This window comes from Rhinatrema bivittatum, chromosome 5, assembly GCF_901001135.1.
Source record: "Rhinatrema bivittatum chromosome 5, aRhiBiv1.1, whole genome shotgun sequence".
In the NCBI taxonomy this organism is placed as follows: domain Eukaryota; kingdom Metazoa; phylum Chordata; class Amphibia; order Gymnophiona; family Rhinatrematidae; genus Rhinatrema; species Rhinatrema bivittatum.
In genome coordinates, this window is record NC_042619.1 from 341,757,821 (window position 1) to 341,774,758 (window position 16,938).

The 16,938-nt window shown below is 48.0% G+C and overlaps 1 protein-coding gene across 1 annotated transcript in view; it reads right to left on the reverse strand.

Moving 5' to 3' along the window:
* The window catches only part of LOC115092958 (E3 ubiquitin-protein ligase HERC2-like), a 2,733,734-nt gene that overhangs the window by 2,594,178 nt on the left and 122,618 nt on the right, over positions 1-16,938 (reverse strand). Inside the window, 1 exon segment of the mRNA XM_029604466.1 lies at positions 16,073-16,229. Coding sequence (XP_029460326.1) covers positions 16,073-16,229 — 157 coding nt within the window.

Below are 16,938 nucleotides of genomic sequence, written 5' to 3' on the forward strand. Positions count from 1 at the left end.
TTAGAGAAAAAAAGTATATTCAAGGTCATCCAAATGCAGAACTTGCCAGGAGTCAATTAACTGCAGCTCTTGAGACACAAAGCCCATCCCCAAGACAGCTTGTTTTTTCTTGGACATTTTAGGTGGTTTGCAGTCCACTAAAGGGTTATCAACCTCACAGAAATCACCACAGCATACCAATCCCATAAGGACACTTTGGCTACGAGAGTAGAAAAAATAATGATGAGAACAAACATTAGGTGCATACTAGTTGAGCAGCACCACCTTTTGTCCCCACCACCATGACAAAGCAACAATTAGGTTCAGAAAACTCCCTTTCTTTTTTAAAGTCAACAGTCTTACTAATCAAAATGGCCACACCCCGCTGTCAGACATTAGTAGAAAAAAAATAACCCACCCAATCACGGTGCAACTTTAAGTGTTCAACTTAATCCAGGTGTGTTTCCTGAAGAAAGGCAACATGTACCCCACAACTGCGCAGATCTGTGAGGAGTTTTTTTATCTTTTAATAGGGGAATGCAAGCCATCAATATTGACAGAAAAAAAAAAAGTTTATTAGATATACCACCAAGATGAAATGTAAGCTGCAGCAGTATCAATAAGAACCAACAGAGAGAGGACCCCCCCCCCCCCCCCAAGAAAAGGCCACATGGGAGAAACCTCCGGTCAAACAGATTAGAATAGGTTCGGATTCAACCATCTTGCAAACATACCCAAACATCCACACAAAACCCATCCATACAGAAATCCCCCCTCCCCCTGACATGTATCTCTGTTCCCCTTTAAAAAAATGAAAACCAATAAACTCTGTTCCATTCTGAATTATTTTAAATTGTTATTTTAAACTTGCAGTTTGTCCACGTGCAATGGCCTGCGATGAACTGCCTGCATACGTCTCGCTTCCCGTTAGCATGTATAGCGACTCTCTCGTGGACGTCCTGTACCGGCCATTGAATTGTCATGCCAAGGAGATTTGTGAAATGTCATCTCATCTAGCCAGAGATCTAACATTCTGTGTCTCCATGAAATTGAACTGTTCTGTGACATACTCCTTCTGAACCTAATGTCGTAGTTCAACCAAGCCCACCTGCCTCATTTCTGGTATCCAAGTACCTAATTAGGAAAGGCGCTTGTTCTGGCTCACGTTCCACTACAATGCTCAAATATATGAAATGCGTTGACCCAATTATGAATGTTCTTTGAAATTTTTGGTCGCTTCTCTTTTGTATCATTCACTGCGTCCCTTTCTCGACCTTCTGTCTCGTCTGCCTCTAGATCTTTTATTAACAGTGAGAATTTGTCTATGAATTCATGCTTCCAAATTTTTTTCTTAATCTTCTTAGGGACACTGATAGCTAAGGAACTAACCCCACACTGGACTTCTTCGTGAGCAGGAACCACTGTTCTGGTTTGGAATGTCGTAGCAGGAATGATGCACGTGCCTCCCATGGGCAGCATCATATTTGGCTCTGGGACCATGTCCCACACTGTTGCTGCTGAACCTTTTCGCTCTGATGATCGCTTCTTCTTCTTATAGAATTTCAAAGCATTGCGCATAACCTTTACTAGTACAACCTCATCATCACTGCGGCTAGTGGGTGAGGAAGTATCAGAAGGAAGAAGCCATTTGATGCTAGTCCACCCTCTAATCTTCTGTTTGAGAAGCATGGCACATTTATTTATTTATATTTATAAGCCGCAAAAAGCTTGCAAAAGCTTACAATAAATCTCGCGATCGGCGTTTGACCCATCGGGGTCCAGTGCAGGCCGCACCTCGCCGCAAGCACCCGGGACGCCGCCGACGATCCAGGCCGAGCCGCGAAGCCCGCCCTCGGCCCGACCCACCTGTGACATCACCGGCTGTGGGAGGCGCTCCTCCAGCTTTAAAAAGTAAGGCCTGCAACCGGCTCCCTCCTTCTGTTTCCGGCCCCGTCCTCGCTGCGACCCTCGACTCCGGCCACGCTCTCGCAATCGGCGTTTGACCCATCGGGGTCCAGAGCAGGCCGCACCTCGCTGCTAGCACCCGGGACGCCGCCGACGATCCAGGCCGCGCCGCGAAGCCCGCCCTCGGCCCGACCCACCTGTGACATCACCGGCTGTGGGAGGCGCTACTCCAGCTCCTCCAGCCGTTTAAAAGTAAAGCAGTGACCTAGGCGTCGCACGCTGTGCGTCGCACGCCTAAGGAGCACGACCAAGGAGCTTGCCCCTTGGTGCGCCCCTTAGTGCAGCCCCTAACACTCCCCCATACCAAACACCCCTTGGTATACCTCAACTCCTCTACACCATTAATCCGTTCTACCCTTCAGAATCCTCCTGTATATGTGATCTTCATTATATACTCAGTGCTTCCCCTATCTAATTGCCTAGATACATCTGTGTAGTCATCACTCCAGTCGGCCCTCAATTCTGCCCCCGACTAACCCCCCCCCCCCATTGCTTTATTGTTGCTACATTCGTCCAAACACGATCACACCATCTCACTCCGATTTCTGAGCCATACATTCCTATTCCCCCAGGTAACATTCAGAACCCTCCCACACTCTATCTGAATATGATATCCTACCCCATTCCCATTCTCAACCCCCGGCCCTATTTCCGAAAACAATGCTTCTTCCCCCCACCTACAACAAATATCAGATCCCTAGTACCCATATTGATCTCTCCGCTAACCCAAATGCTCTGTCTAACTACACTATCACTCCTGCTATTCAACTCCCAATCCTTAACCAAAAAAATTCCCATCCTGAATGACCTTCTATCAGACTCCCGGCCAGACATCTGTGCGATAACGGAGACATGGCTTAACCCAACTGATGTTGTACTACTGAATCAACTCCCCACCAATCTATACAATATACATTCTATCCCCAGACTCAAAAAAAGAGGAGGAGGCCTCCTATTAGTAGCCAAGAAAGAACTCAACCTTATTCACCAAATAGTCAACATCGACAATAAATATGAAGTGGGCCTATTTAAATCTCCTCATCTCCAAATCTGTCTGGTCTATACCCCTCCAGGCCTCCTCAATAATAATGCTTCCCCCCTTATTGAACTCATTGCTGATAAGATTGACATGGACATTCCTGCCATCATACTGGGCGACTTCAACTTACACATTGATTGTATCCCACAGTCACCCTCATGCGCAGCCTTCCTTTCGGCCATCTCTGCTATGGGCTTCACACAATCTGTATCCAGCCCCACCCACAAAGCAGGTCATACCCTAGACCTGATCTTTACAAACTCCCATCTCCTCCTAACTGCACCTCCCACCTGCACCCCCATTCCATGGTCAGACCACTCGCTCATTAACGCTACCCTCAAAATAAACAAAACGCACTGTACCAACAAAAAACAAAACAATACTATTCACTATAGAAAATCCTGCTCTTTAGAGGAACTTTCCTTATCCCTTTCAAAAGACCTACAGAATCTAGACCTCAGCGATGAAGCTACTGCCTACAGTTCATGGAAGAACATTACAAACCATATCGCTGATGAAATCTGCCCCTGTATCTCTAAAGAAATTTCGCCATCCAACCCCAAGAAGCCTTGGTACACCCAGGAACTTAAGGCACTCAAACTGCAATTACGAGACAAAGAAAAAAATTGGCGTAAGAACCCCTCCCCAGCCCTCCAATTATCCTACAAACACACCCTCCACACCTACCGAACATCCATTTTGAAAACAAAAAGAGATTATTATGCTAGTAAAATCCACAATTATCAATATGATGCTAAAGCCCTCTTCGCTTATGTAACTTCCCTCACAAATTCAAACCACCCCCCCATCACCGATATTGATGCAAGAAACAAATGTAATGAATTAGCCAACTTCTTCCACACCAAAATCACCAACCTTATCTCATCTCTCCCCCCTCCCTCCCCTCTCCCTTTCACCAGTCAGAAGAACCCCAACACCACTCTTAATTCTTTCGAACTCACTTCTGCCTCTGAGATTACTAGATTCCTAAAGAAAATGAAACCATCCTCACATCCTGAAGACTCCATACCTACTAAATCCCTCTTGGCTATCCCTGACATCATAGCCAAACCCATATCAGAAATCATTAACTGCTCCCTCACTACTGGTCTAGTCCCCGCTGAACTGAAACAAGCCATACTCAAACCCATACTTAAGAAACCTAACCTAGATCCCGCAGTTCCTTCCAACTTCAGACCAATATCCAATTTATCATTCATAGCGAAACTCATGGAAAGGGTAGTAAATGCTCAGCTTACAGAACACCTGGAAAATCACAGTCTGTTATTCCCATCACAGTTTGGCTTCCGAAAGTTCTTTAACACTGAAACCCTCCTAATCTCCCTTTCCGACACCATTCTAAAAAGCCTTGATAAAGGCCAAACATGTATCCTGGCCATGATAGACATCTCTGCGGCCTTTGATACTGTTAGCCACAATATACTAATCGACCGACTCTCTGACATCGTGAACCAGCTCAGGCCCAGCTCTGAGCTGGTTCACTTCCTTTCTGGCGGATCGCCACTTTAAAGTTAAATTCAGCAACTACGAATCAAACCCTGTTAAGCAATCCCATGGGGTCCCTCAAGGCTCCTCCCTTTCCCCAACCCTCTTCAATATTTACCTCCTTCCCTTATGCCAACTCCTTGCAGACCTAGGACTCACACACTATGTCTATGCAGATGACGTCCAGGTCCTCATTCCTGTCACCGACTCTGTGACTAACGCCCTCAAAACCTGGGATACATGCCTCAAGTCAATCAACAGCCTCCTCACTAACCTCAGGCTTGCTCTAAACACCTCAAAAACAGAACTACTTTTTATCTCACCTTCCCGCCACATCCCTACTCTCCCTGTCACCTCCAACCCCTCTCCACTTCATGTCAGGATCTAGGGGTTACCCTCGACAACCACCTCAATCTCCAAAAACACATTTCTAATATAACAAGGGACTGCTTCTTTAAACTTCACATACTGAAGAAACTAAGACCCCTCCTTCACTTTAGTGACTTCCGAACAGTCCTCCAAGCCACCATATTCACAAAGTTAGATTATTGTAACGCCCTACTCTTGGGTCTACCTTCAACCACAATCAAACCGCTGCAGATGCTACAAAATGCAGCAGCTAGAATCCTCACAAACTCATGCAGATCGGACCACATAACTCCAATACTCAAAGAACTTCATTGGCTTCCAATCCCTGCCAGAATCCAACATAAATGCCTAACAACTATCCATAAAACTCTACACAATAAAGAGATGATTTGGCTAAATGATTCACTCCAATATCACTCCCCCAAGAGACCAACCAGATCCATTTATGTAGGAACTCTGTCAACCCCTTCCCACAAACTCTCACAGCTCGCCTCCACCCGAGAGAGAGCCTTTTCCATAGCAGGACCATCTCTATGGAACTCAATGCCCCCTGACTTACGTCTAGAGCAGAGCACAACAACCTTCAAAAAAAAGTTGAAGACCTGGCTGTAATCGTAGCATCCCTGGTCAACATAGCTCTGTATTAAAGTCTGTAATTTACAATCAGGCCTATCCTGTAAAGTGCGGCCGCGTTTACCCTGCTCCTAAGCCGTTTTTAACTTCGTTTTCGGCTGCGTTAGCCCTTCCTGCGATCCCGAATCCCCTTTAACCTACTCCTACCGCATCCTAAATTCCCTGGGCAACCCCTTCCGCCCGCGGCATGTATATTGCATGCAAACGAGCGAATTAGCGCGATATTGCATGCAAACAAGCGAATTAGCTATTCACCTGCAATCCCGTAACCCGCGCCCCGACTATCGCTACCTTTCCCTGCCGTTTTGTCGCGCGTTTAACCTGGAAACTTATCACCTACCCTGACCCAGGCGGTAGAGGCATGGGTAAGGGTAGGTGGAAAGCTTTCCCCCAGCCCCCGCTCGCCTGCCCCGGCCGCGATCATGGGTGCCGGTCTCCGTGGCAGCCCCAGTCCTCTCCCCTGCTCCCGAAGCCAAAAAAAAAAAAAAAAAGCGTAAAAAACGTTGCAGCCCCCCTCCGATGTCCGGACTGGGGCTGCCACGGAGACTGCAACGGCAAAGCGACATTTCAGTGTCCCCCCTCCTCTCGGAGCAGGGCGCGAAAAGCCGCCTTGCTCCGGGAGGAGGGGGGACACTGACAGCGGCGAAGCAACGGCGAAGAAAGCGGCAAAGCGACATTTCAGTGTCCCCCCCCCTCTCGGAGCAGGGCACGAAAAGCCGCCTTGCTCCGAGAGGAGGGGGGACACTGACAGCGGCGAAGCAACGACGAAGAAAGCGGCGAAGCGACTTTTCAGTGTCCCCCCTCCTCTCGGAGCAGGGCGTGAAAAGCCGCCTTGCTCCGGGAGGAGGGGGGACACTAGCAACGATGAAGCAACTTACTTTTCTGAAGCCATCATCAGGAACACATGCGATCGTAGCTCCTCCCGATGAAGACAAAGATGGCCGCCTGCACGGGGAAAGCGTGCAATTGGCCGCTCAAGACGTGATGTCGTGACGTCACGTCTTCAGCGGCCAATTGTACGCTTTCCCCGTGCAGGCGGCCATCTTGTTGGGAGGAGCTACGGGAGCCAGATCGTGTTCCTGCTGATGGCTGATGGCTGCAAAAAAGATAAGTTTTGCCGGCGTCCAAAAGCGACTTACTTTTGGGATCTTGACAGATCCCAAAATAAGTCGCTTTTGAAAAAAAACAAAATTTGCTCCCCTTTTTTTTTTTGCTTCGCCGCTGTCACCTCTTCTCCCCCCTCCCGGAGCAGGGCGCGAAAGCAGCCTTGCTCCGGGAGGAGGGAGAACAGACTGACAGCGGTCAGGTCGGGTCCGGTCGGGTCCGGGTTGGGGGTCCGGGTCGGGTCCGGGCTGGGGGAAAGCTTCGCCGCTGTCATCTCTCTCCCCTCCTCCCGAAGCAGGCCTTGCTCCGGGAGGGGGGGAGAAGCGCTGTCGGGTCAGATCAGATGGAAAAGTAAGTTGCTTCGCCACTGTCATCTCTCTCTCCACCTCCCGGAGCAAGGCCTGCTTCGGGAGGAGAGGAGAGAGATGACAGCGGCGAAGCAACTTATTTTTGCATCCGATCGGACCAGACTTCCTGGTATCTGTCATTTCAAATGACATTTGAAATGACAGATACCAGCGTGGCGTGAAGCCTTAGGCCCGCGCACCCAGGATCCTGTATAGGCGCTCTATCCAGTATCCTGGGTTGCGCGGGACTAAGGCTTTTCGGACGCGGCTTACATTTACATATAATTAGGCTTCAGGATCGAGCGGTAGGTGAGCTGCACTGTGCGGGCAGTAACCGCGGGTGCCGTAGGCACTAACGCAGCTCTTCCTACCGCTCGGTACTGGATCACCCTGAATGTAACATAATGTAATATACCTTCAGATAATGTTATATAATACTCTACTACTGTACCGTATTATAATGTGGCAGTAATGTAATATAGTTGCTTTCTTTCTTTCTCTCTTAACGTTAACTCTATCCCTCACTAAAATCTGCTTCTCTTCTTCGACATCCCGTTCCTTTGGAATTTACCTTGTTAGATGTAACTATTATTTTCCTCCTACTGATGTTAATTGTTACCCCTGTTATAATGTAAACCGATGTGATATCCATTTGAACGTCGGTATATAAAAGTTTTAAATAAATAAATAAATAAATAAATAAATTCATAATAAAATTAATAAAGCAATACATAAACAAACAGGAACCCTGTCAGGGATCCAAAACTAAATAGTTAAATAAAAAATATAGTGGTCTATAGTCAGACAGTCCATAAAGCCAGATAAACTTCTCCAGTAACTTTGAAGGCATATTCAACAGTGCCGCTACACTACTGAATATATCCGGCCTTCTTAATTAGTTAGCTGGCTAACTAAAGTCAGCTAACTTTAGGCCAGCTCTTTGACTTAACCAGACTTACTGAATATTTGAGTTAATTGGTTAACTTAGCCAGCTAACTCAACTCCTTCCAGTTACACTCCTGGTCTGCCCCTAACCTATCCAGCTAAAGTTTAACCACCTAACTTATTAGCTGTTTAGAATTTAGCTGGATAAAGGCTGAATATAGCCAGGTAAGCCATTTAGATGGATAACTATTATGTTACCCATCTAAATGGCTTTTGAATATGGACCTCATAAAAACGAATCCTCCTATTAGGATAAAATTAACAGAAAGCCTGTCTAAATAACAATGTTTTTAAAAGGGATTTAAATTTTTGGGGGCATTTCACCATGCTACGTTCCTGAGTAAGAGCGTTCCAAAAGGCAGGGTGCCATGATTCAAATGACACATTCTCTAGTCTCACAGAGCCTGGCCTATCTAATTGAGCACTCAGAGGAACGTAATACTCTGGTAGGGTTGTAAACCCACAGCATTGCATTAATCCAAGATAATGAGTTAATGGACTACAGTTGATTCCTTAACATGGCCACCTTATACTTAATCCTTGTCTGAACAGGTAGCCAGTGGAGGACTGCAATAATTGAAGAAATGTGATCACTCTTATTATGGCCCATCATCTATTCTTCAGAAAGATTACAACCAGAAATATATCACTGATCTCCAAACATGAAAAATCTTACTCACCACAACCTGATCCAAGGGCCATATGTGGGAGTCTGACTGAGCTTATCTCTCAGGATGTTGTTTTTTCCTGCCAGGTAGGCAGTTCACAGGGTCATCCCAGGAGTAAGAAAACTCCTGGCTTTAAGGATATTATTAATTAATAAGACGAGAGAGAGAGAGAGAGAGAGAGAGAGCGAGATAACGAACGAATGGGTGGGTGTGTGTGCGAGAGAGATAATGAATGGTTGTGTGTGTGTGTGTGTGAATGAATGGGTGTGCAAGAGAGAGATAATGAATGGGTGTGCGAGAGAGAGATAATGAATGGGTGTGCGAGCGCATGTGAGAGAGAGAGATAATGAATGGGTGCGTGCGCGCATGTGCAAGAGAGATAATGAATGGGGGTGTGTGTGTGTGTGTGAGAGGGTATGGGTGTGAGTGAGAATGTATGTGAGAGACAATGAATGGGAGTGTGTGTCTATCTACGTCTGATAATCAATGGGAGTGTGTATGTGTTTGATAATGAATAGGAGTGGGCGGGTGTGTTGTGTGAGAATATGAATGAGAGTGTGTGGGAGGAGCCAGTGAGAACGTGTGTGTAGGAGAGAATCCAGGGGAGTTAAGAACCTGTGTGTGGGGGCTGGTGGAGAGAAAGGGTCTAACAGCCTGTGCATGACAGTGTGTCTGTGAGAGAGGTTGTGGATGTGTATAAGAGCATGTATGTTTGCGTATGTGACAGAGAGAATGGATATGCGAGGATGTGTGAGAGAATAAAGTTTGTGTGCACCCCCAGCCTCCTAATTCTCGACAATCTCAAGGTGTCTGGAAATCAAGAGTTCCCAGGTTTGGATAGCAAGGACATATTTTTTTTTTATCCTTATTAATTTTAATTATAAGAAAATTATTCCTTACCTGCTAATTTTCGTTCCTGTAATACCATGGATCATTCCAGACGGTGGGTTATGTTCCATGTCCAGCAGATGGAGTCAGAACACAAAATTCCCAGGGGAGGAACCATATAACCACGCCTCCCCTGTAACAGCTCTCAGTAACTAGACTAACAAAGCCCAAAAGAGAGAGACTAAAAACAGAGGGATCAAGTAATCGAAGAAGGAATTGAAATAACCACTGTCCACATAAGCAGCAACTAAATTCTGAACAGAACTTGCGAACAGCAGTGCGTGAACAAAAAAGACACGCAGTATTCGAAATACAGAGTAAAAGATTGTTAAGACAGGTAGGCAGGGATGTCCCACAAGCAAACCCCCAAACCAAGGGAGGGTGTCTGGAATGATCCATGGGATTACAGGAACGAAAATCAGCAGGTAAGGAATAATTTTCTTTTCCCTGTACATACCAGGATCATTCCAGACGGTGGGATGTACCAAAGCTTTCCCATCACGGGTGGGCCGCAGACAGCCCTGCTCATATTACCTTGTCTCCAAGCTGACCGCCCGACGGAGCACCGACGTCCAGGCGATAATTTCTCGCAAAAGTATGGATAGACTTCCAGGTGGCCGCCCTACAAATCTCCTGAGTGGAGACGGAGGAGCTCTCCGCCCAAGATGTCGCCTGGGCTCGAAGAGAATGAGCCTTGACAACCAGCGGAGGGGACTTACCTACGCCAAGGTACGCCGCTATGATCGCTCCCTTCAACCACCGCGCTATAGATTGTTTGGAGGCCATGCAACCCTTCCGGGGTCCGGACCAGAGGATAAACAGATGATCGGAGAGCCGAAAATCATTAGTCACCTCCAGATAGAGTATCAGAGACCGCCGTACATTCAGTCTATGCATGTCTCCAGACTCAGAAGAGGCAAAAGAAGGTAATTCCACCGATTGGTTGAGGTGGAAAGCCGAAACCACTTTAGGGAGAAAAGAAGGAACCGTCCTCAGCGAAACCCCTTCAGGCGTGAAACGAAGGTATGGTTCACGACAGAATAGGGCCTGCAGCTCGGAAATACGTCTTGATGAACTGATTGCCACGAGAAAAATGGTCTTGAGAGTGACGTCCTTGATGGTAGCTGAGCTTAGAGGTTCGAACGGCGAACCACAGAGGACTCGGAGCACCAGATTCAGATTCCACGACGGACAAGGTGGGCGAATCGGAGGCTTCAAGTGTTTCACTCCTTTAAGGAAACGGGAGACGTCCGGATGCGAGGACAGAAACTCCTTATTTCCACTGCGAAGAAAAGCCCCCAAGGCCACCACCTGAACCCGAAGAGAATTGTAAGCAAGACCCAAATCCAAACCTGCCTGCAAGAAGGAAAGGACTTGTGGCACTGAGGCCTGCATGGGAAGAATGTCATTCGCTCCACACCAATCCTCAAAGACCTTCCAGACTCGAACTTAGGTAACAGAGGTGGACATCTTACATGCTTTCAGTAGCGTTGAAATAACCGGCTCCAGATAACCGCGCGCCTCCTCAACGGACGCCTCTCAAAAGCCAGGCCGCAAGACAGAAGCGATCTGCCTCCTTGAAAAATATTGGTCCCTGGCGTAGAAGACGTGGCAGCTGACCGAGACGAAGGTGACCCTCCACCGTCAAATTGCGCAGATCCACGAACCACGGTCGTCGGGGCCACTCTGGCGCCACAAGGATCACCGGCCCTTGGTGTGCCTCAATCCTGCGGATGACCTTGCCCATGAGGGGCAACGGTGGGAAAACATATAGGAGACAGTGGCGCGGCCAGGGCAGGACCAGCGCGTTCACGCCCTCGGCGCCGCGCTCCCGCCTGCGGCTGAAGAAGCGGGCGGCCTTTGCATTTCCGGCGGATGCCATTAGGTCTACATGCGGTGTCCCCCATCGCCGTACTATTATCCGCATCGCCTGCTGCGAGAGCTCCCACTCTCCGGGATCCAAGTTTTGTCGGCTGAGAAAGTCCGCCTGTACGTTGTCCACTCCCGCTATATGCGAGGCCACTAGTCGTTGGAGGTGAAGCTCTGCCCACTCCATCAATTTGTCGGTTTCCAGAGAGACCAACCGACTTCTCGTGCCTCCCTGGCGATTGATGTATGCCACTGTAGTCGCATTGTCCGATAGCACCCCGACTGCTTGATGGCGTACTATGGGGAAGAAACCCTGTAACGCCAGACGGACCGCCCTGGTCTCCAAGCGGTTGATGGGCCACTTCGACTGTTCCTCCGTCCATCGACCCTGGATTGGGCTGTCCCGACAGACCGCTCCCCAGCCTGTGAGGCTGGCGTCCGTGGTAATAATCACCCAATCCGGGTCCTCCAGCAACACCCCCTGAGCTAGGTGCCGCCGTTCCAGCCACCAATGGAGACTGATGAAGGTTCCTCTCAGAATCGGAAGGATTGCCTGGAAATCTCTCGACACCGGCTGCCACCGGGAGAGTAGGGATCTCTGCAGAGGCCTCAGATGCGCAAATGCCCAAGGAACCAGATCGATGGTCGAGGTCATGGTCTCCAGTACCTGCAGGTAGTCTCAGGCAGTGGGCGTCTCGAGCGCCATAAATCCTTGAATCTGCTGACGCAGAGAATGAGCTCTGTCCGGATGCAGAAAAACCCTGGCATTCTTGGTGTCGAAGTGAGCTCCCAGAAAATCCAACGACTGGGATGGGACCAGGCTGCTCTTGGTGAAGTTGACAATCCATCCCAGAGATTGGAGAAGTTGTACCACTCGTCGACTGCGAGGATACACTGCGCTCGTGACTTTGCACGGATGAGCCAATCGTCTAGGTAAGGATGTACAAGGATGCCTTCCTTGCGCAAGGTTGCTGCCACTACCACCATGATCTTCGTGAAAACCCGTGGAGCTGTGGCCAGGCCAAAGGGAAGAGTGCGAAATTGGAAGTGTTGAACCAAAATTTTGAAGCGTAGGTAACGCTGATGAGCTTGACAAATTGGTATGTGGAGATACGCCTCCGTGAGATCCAACGAAGCCAAGAATTCTCCCGGATGAACTGCCGCTAACACTGAACGGAGTGTCTCCATGCGGAAACGAGGGACTCTGAGGGACCGGTTGACCTGCTTGAGGTCCAGGATAGGACGAAAAGTACCTTCCTTCTTGGGAACCACAAAGTAGATTGAATAATGCCCCCGGCCCAGTTCGGCGGCTGGCACCGGCACTATGGCCCCCAATTGAAGAAGACTATCGAGGGTCTGCCGCACTGCTCCCTGTTTGATTAAGGACCCGCAAGGGGAAAACAGGAACCGGTCCCAAGGAGCGCAAACAAAATCCAAAGCGTAACTGCGTCTTAGAATATCCAGAACCCATTGATCAGATGTGATTTGGACCCACTCTTCGTAGAAGAGAGCAAGGCGACCCCCCAGTCGAGGGACCACCTTGCGGGTCCGTCTGGCATCATTGGGTAGATTTAGCGGATGTACCAGCACCCTGCGCTTACTTACCCTGGCGGCACCCACGAAAGGGCCGGTTCCAGGAGTGTGAACGAGAAGAGGGAGCCCGAGGTGGCTGTTGCCTCGCTGGTTACGATAACGGATTCTGGAGTAATTATATGATCTTGACAAACGGGGTCGATCTTCGGGCAACTTGTGCACCGCGTTCTCATTAAAGGACTTGATGATCTTATCCAAGTCTTCACCAAAAAGATACCTACCCTTAAAAGGAAGGGACCCCAAACGTGTCTTGGAAGAGGCATCAGCTGACTAATTGCGAAGCCAAAGGAGCCGACGCACTGAGACCGCCGCCACCATGGTTCGGGCTAGGACCCTTAAAAGATCATATAAAGCATCCGCTCCATAGGCAACCACGGCTTCCAGTCTGTCCGCCTGGTGAGCCTCAGCGTCTGGTAATGACTGGGAGGTGAGAAGCTGCTGCACCCACCGAAGACCCGCTCGCTGTGCGAGGGAACTGCACATAGCCGCCCGCATCCCTAAGGCCGAGACCTCAAAGATAAGCTTGAGGTAAACCTCCAGCTTCCAATCCTGCATATCCTTCAACGCCGTCCCTCCAGTGACAGGAATAGTGGTATGCTTTGTGACCGCTGAAACCGCAGAATCTATGGCGGGAACTTTGAGAATTTCCAAAAAATCGGCCGGCAGAGGATACAATTTTTCCATGGCTCTACCGACCCTAAGGTTGGCCTCCGGGGAATCCCATTCCCGAGTGATCAACTGCAAGATCTTGTGATGAGTGGGAAAAGACTTGGCTAGAGGCCGCAGTCCTGCTAGGAGGGGGTCCCCCTTCTTGAGAGCCGGGTCAGGCCCCACCGGTTCCGGAGGGGGATCAATATCCATTTCCTGGAGGATGTAGGGAATGAGGTCATCTAACTCTGCCGCTTGGAAGATGCAGAGGACCCTAGGGTCGTTGCCCTCCACCTGGGCCGCCAAGGTGGGGTCGTCCATGTCAGGGTCCTGGGATTGTCCTTCACCCGACGAAGTCTCTATTATCGATGGTGTCCCGGTAGGGCCACGAGATGTCCCTGCTCCCCCGCCTACTAAAGGGGGGGGTAGGACATGGTATCTTGGGGGGGAGAGGGTCCCCAGGTCCCGAAGGTCGTGTCTCTGCTCTGAAGAAAAGCCCTGTGCATCAGGACTATGAATTCAGGGGAAAAGGCCTGGCATCCTGAGGGGTCACCCATCGGGGGATCCCCCCTCTGCCTAACAGGATTGGACTCGGAATAAGGGTCCAAAACGGGCCTAGAAGTAGGGAACGGATTATCCGTGTCCTCCTCAGAAAGCGCGGCATCAGAATCTTGCAACAAAATGGCCGCCGTTCCCACGTTGAGAGGGAACGGGGCCTGGCGCTTCCTTTCCACGCGGTCTGCAGCTCGAACGTCCTTGTTAGTAGCTGGCGCACATTCCCCCTCGGGAAAACAGCCTGAGCACAGACCCTCTTCAGAAAATAATCCGGCCCTGTCAGAGCCCTCACAAGGCGCCGCGGACTGCATCGCCGCAGGGAGAGAGAGAGGGGGGGGGAGGCTCTACAGGTGGCTCGCGCCTAAAATGAGCGCCGACCCGGCAACGGACGCTTGCCGCGGTCCCCCACCGACCTGAAGAAGAACTGACGGGGAATTACCCTCCCGATAGCAGGCGGCCCCGGGGAATGGTGCTTCGACGTCTCGACCTGCGGCCCCGCGGTCGCTCCCCAAAAGGGAGGGGGGAAAACCTGGGTCAGGAGGGAGAGGCCGGTGCTACCGACTTTCACCTCAGAGAGCCGAACGGAGTCCAAAAAATTGCAGTCTTCTGCTGAAAAAGAAGATGAAACAAAAATACACTTACCCCAACTGAGCCTTCAGTGAGGAAAATGAGAAAAGAAAGAAAGAAAACAGGCAACAGCTTGTCAGCAAGTCACCAGGCTAGAGAGCGATGAGCCAGCACCAGCGGAGAGCTCTCCCCCTGCTGTAAGAGGAGCCTTAGCAAAGTGACCTAAACTGTAAATTTAAAACTTCCTTTTTTTTTTTTTTTTAAACTTGATCCCCCTGAGGAGGTAGCCCTAAGCTAACAAGCTGGGGACCACAAGTCCCCTGCTCACATCTGCTGGAGTCAGAACGTTACTGAGAGCTGTTACAGGGGAGGCATGGTTATATGGTTCCTCCCCTGGGAATTTTGTGTTCTGACTCCATCTGCTGGACATGGAACATAACCCACCGTCTGGAATGATCCTGGTATGTACAGGGAATGGATATTATTTGATATGTGTGCTGTTTTGAAATATTTTATTGATGCTTAAGACATTTTTTTCAAATGTATTTGATTTTAATTAATAAAAATTATTCTATTTGTCAGTCATTTTAAAATATTTTATTTTTATAGTTTTACTATTATAATTGATGCTTTATGTTTCTTTACTTTATTTGTTTTATAAGGAATAGCGGTTCTGTTTTTCCACTGTTACACTATAGAAAGTCTGGCTTCTTGGGGTTTCAATTTCAGTTTTTGTCTAATTTGTGATCCTTTATTCTGCATTTGGTGAAGGTTCGTCTCTGCTCTGTGTGTGTGACCAAGATGAGAGAGATTCCGCTAGTGTGTAGTGTCTTTGTAGGGTCCTATAGCAATCAATTTTATTTTTTGTATTAACAATACAAATTACAGGGTAACATTATAAAATATAAAACTGCAATAAAATATAAAGGAGCCCCATTTGAGATAGTTAAGGCTTTTTTTTAAGAGACAAAAAAAAAAAATCAAGGTTTTGTCTCACACCAGATGACAAACTTCCATTTAAACCCTTACAATTTTCTAGTGTGTGGGAGTCTGACTGAGCTTATCTCTCAGGATATTGTTTTTTCCTGCCAGTTAGGCAGTTCACAGGGTTATCCCAGGAGTAAGCAAACTCCTGGCCTTAAGGATATAATTAATGAATAAGGCATGAGAGAGATTTGCATGCAAGACCTACTCCTGGGTTATCCACAATTTGACAGCATCCTGAGACAGCATCCTGAGACAGGAGTGACCCTGTTCTTCCCCATTTGTTCAGGCAGAATAGAACTACTGGCTGGCAGGCTGGCTATCAGGGCAAATTTGTGGACTACCTAATAATATCTGAAAGCCTTTAGAGCCTTCAGTACTGCCAGTATTTATCAAAGAGATAAACAACTTACCCAGTCACAACAGACCTTAAAAATTTAGTAGCTCTCTCTACAACTTCCAGCCAGATGGATGATACAGTGCCTTCATCAAACAGGGATGCCTCTGGAAGTGCCCGTAGTGCATCGAGGGATTCTTGTAACAATTCACTGCAGAGGTCAGCATCTTCTCCTGTTTAAAAAAAAAATAATAATAATCAATGATTTATCACCACACTTTCAAAGTACAGCTACTACAATAGATCACATATACAGAAAATAAACCAAACAGATGACAGAAAATGTGACAATATCTTCACAAATACTAAAACAGAGAATAGTTATTAGTAGGGATGTGCAATCGTTTTTCCCAAATTAGGCAATGTCAACAAAATTGCCTAATTTGGAATGGTTTGGTAGAACCGAAAAATGATTGAATTTTTTCCGAAATTTCAGGAAAAATTCATTTTTGAGTTAGTGCAAACTAACGGGAATTAGTGCGCACTAACTCCCGATAGTGAGCACCAACCCGAAAATTGGGGCCTCCGAAAAAAAAACAAAAAAAACCCCCCAAACCGCAGGAAAAACAAAATTTGTACCCAAAGCACATCTCTTGTTATTAGAGACAGAGGAGGATGGGTCCTTGATTAGGTTTTTAACTGTTTTAAAGAGTAATTTGGAATTGAATATTACTCCATGAATTTGTTTCGCGTAATATTTTTTGCTTTGTTGATCTGTTCACGGTATTTTATTAGTAGGGATTTATATCTTTCTAGTGAAACTGTTGATTGGTATTTCTGCAATTGCTTTTCAGATTTTCGCACATTTTTCTGTTTAGTATGTCTTAGGTCTTCACTATACCAAGGTTTCTTTTGGTTAGTTGAGTTGCCTCTATTATGGAA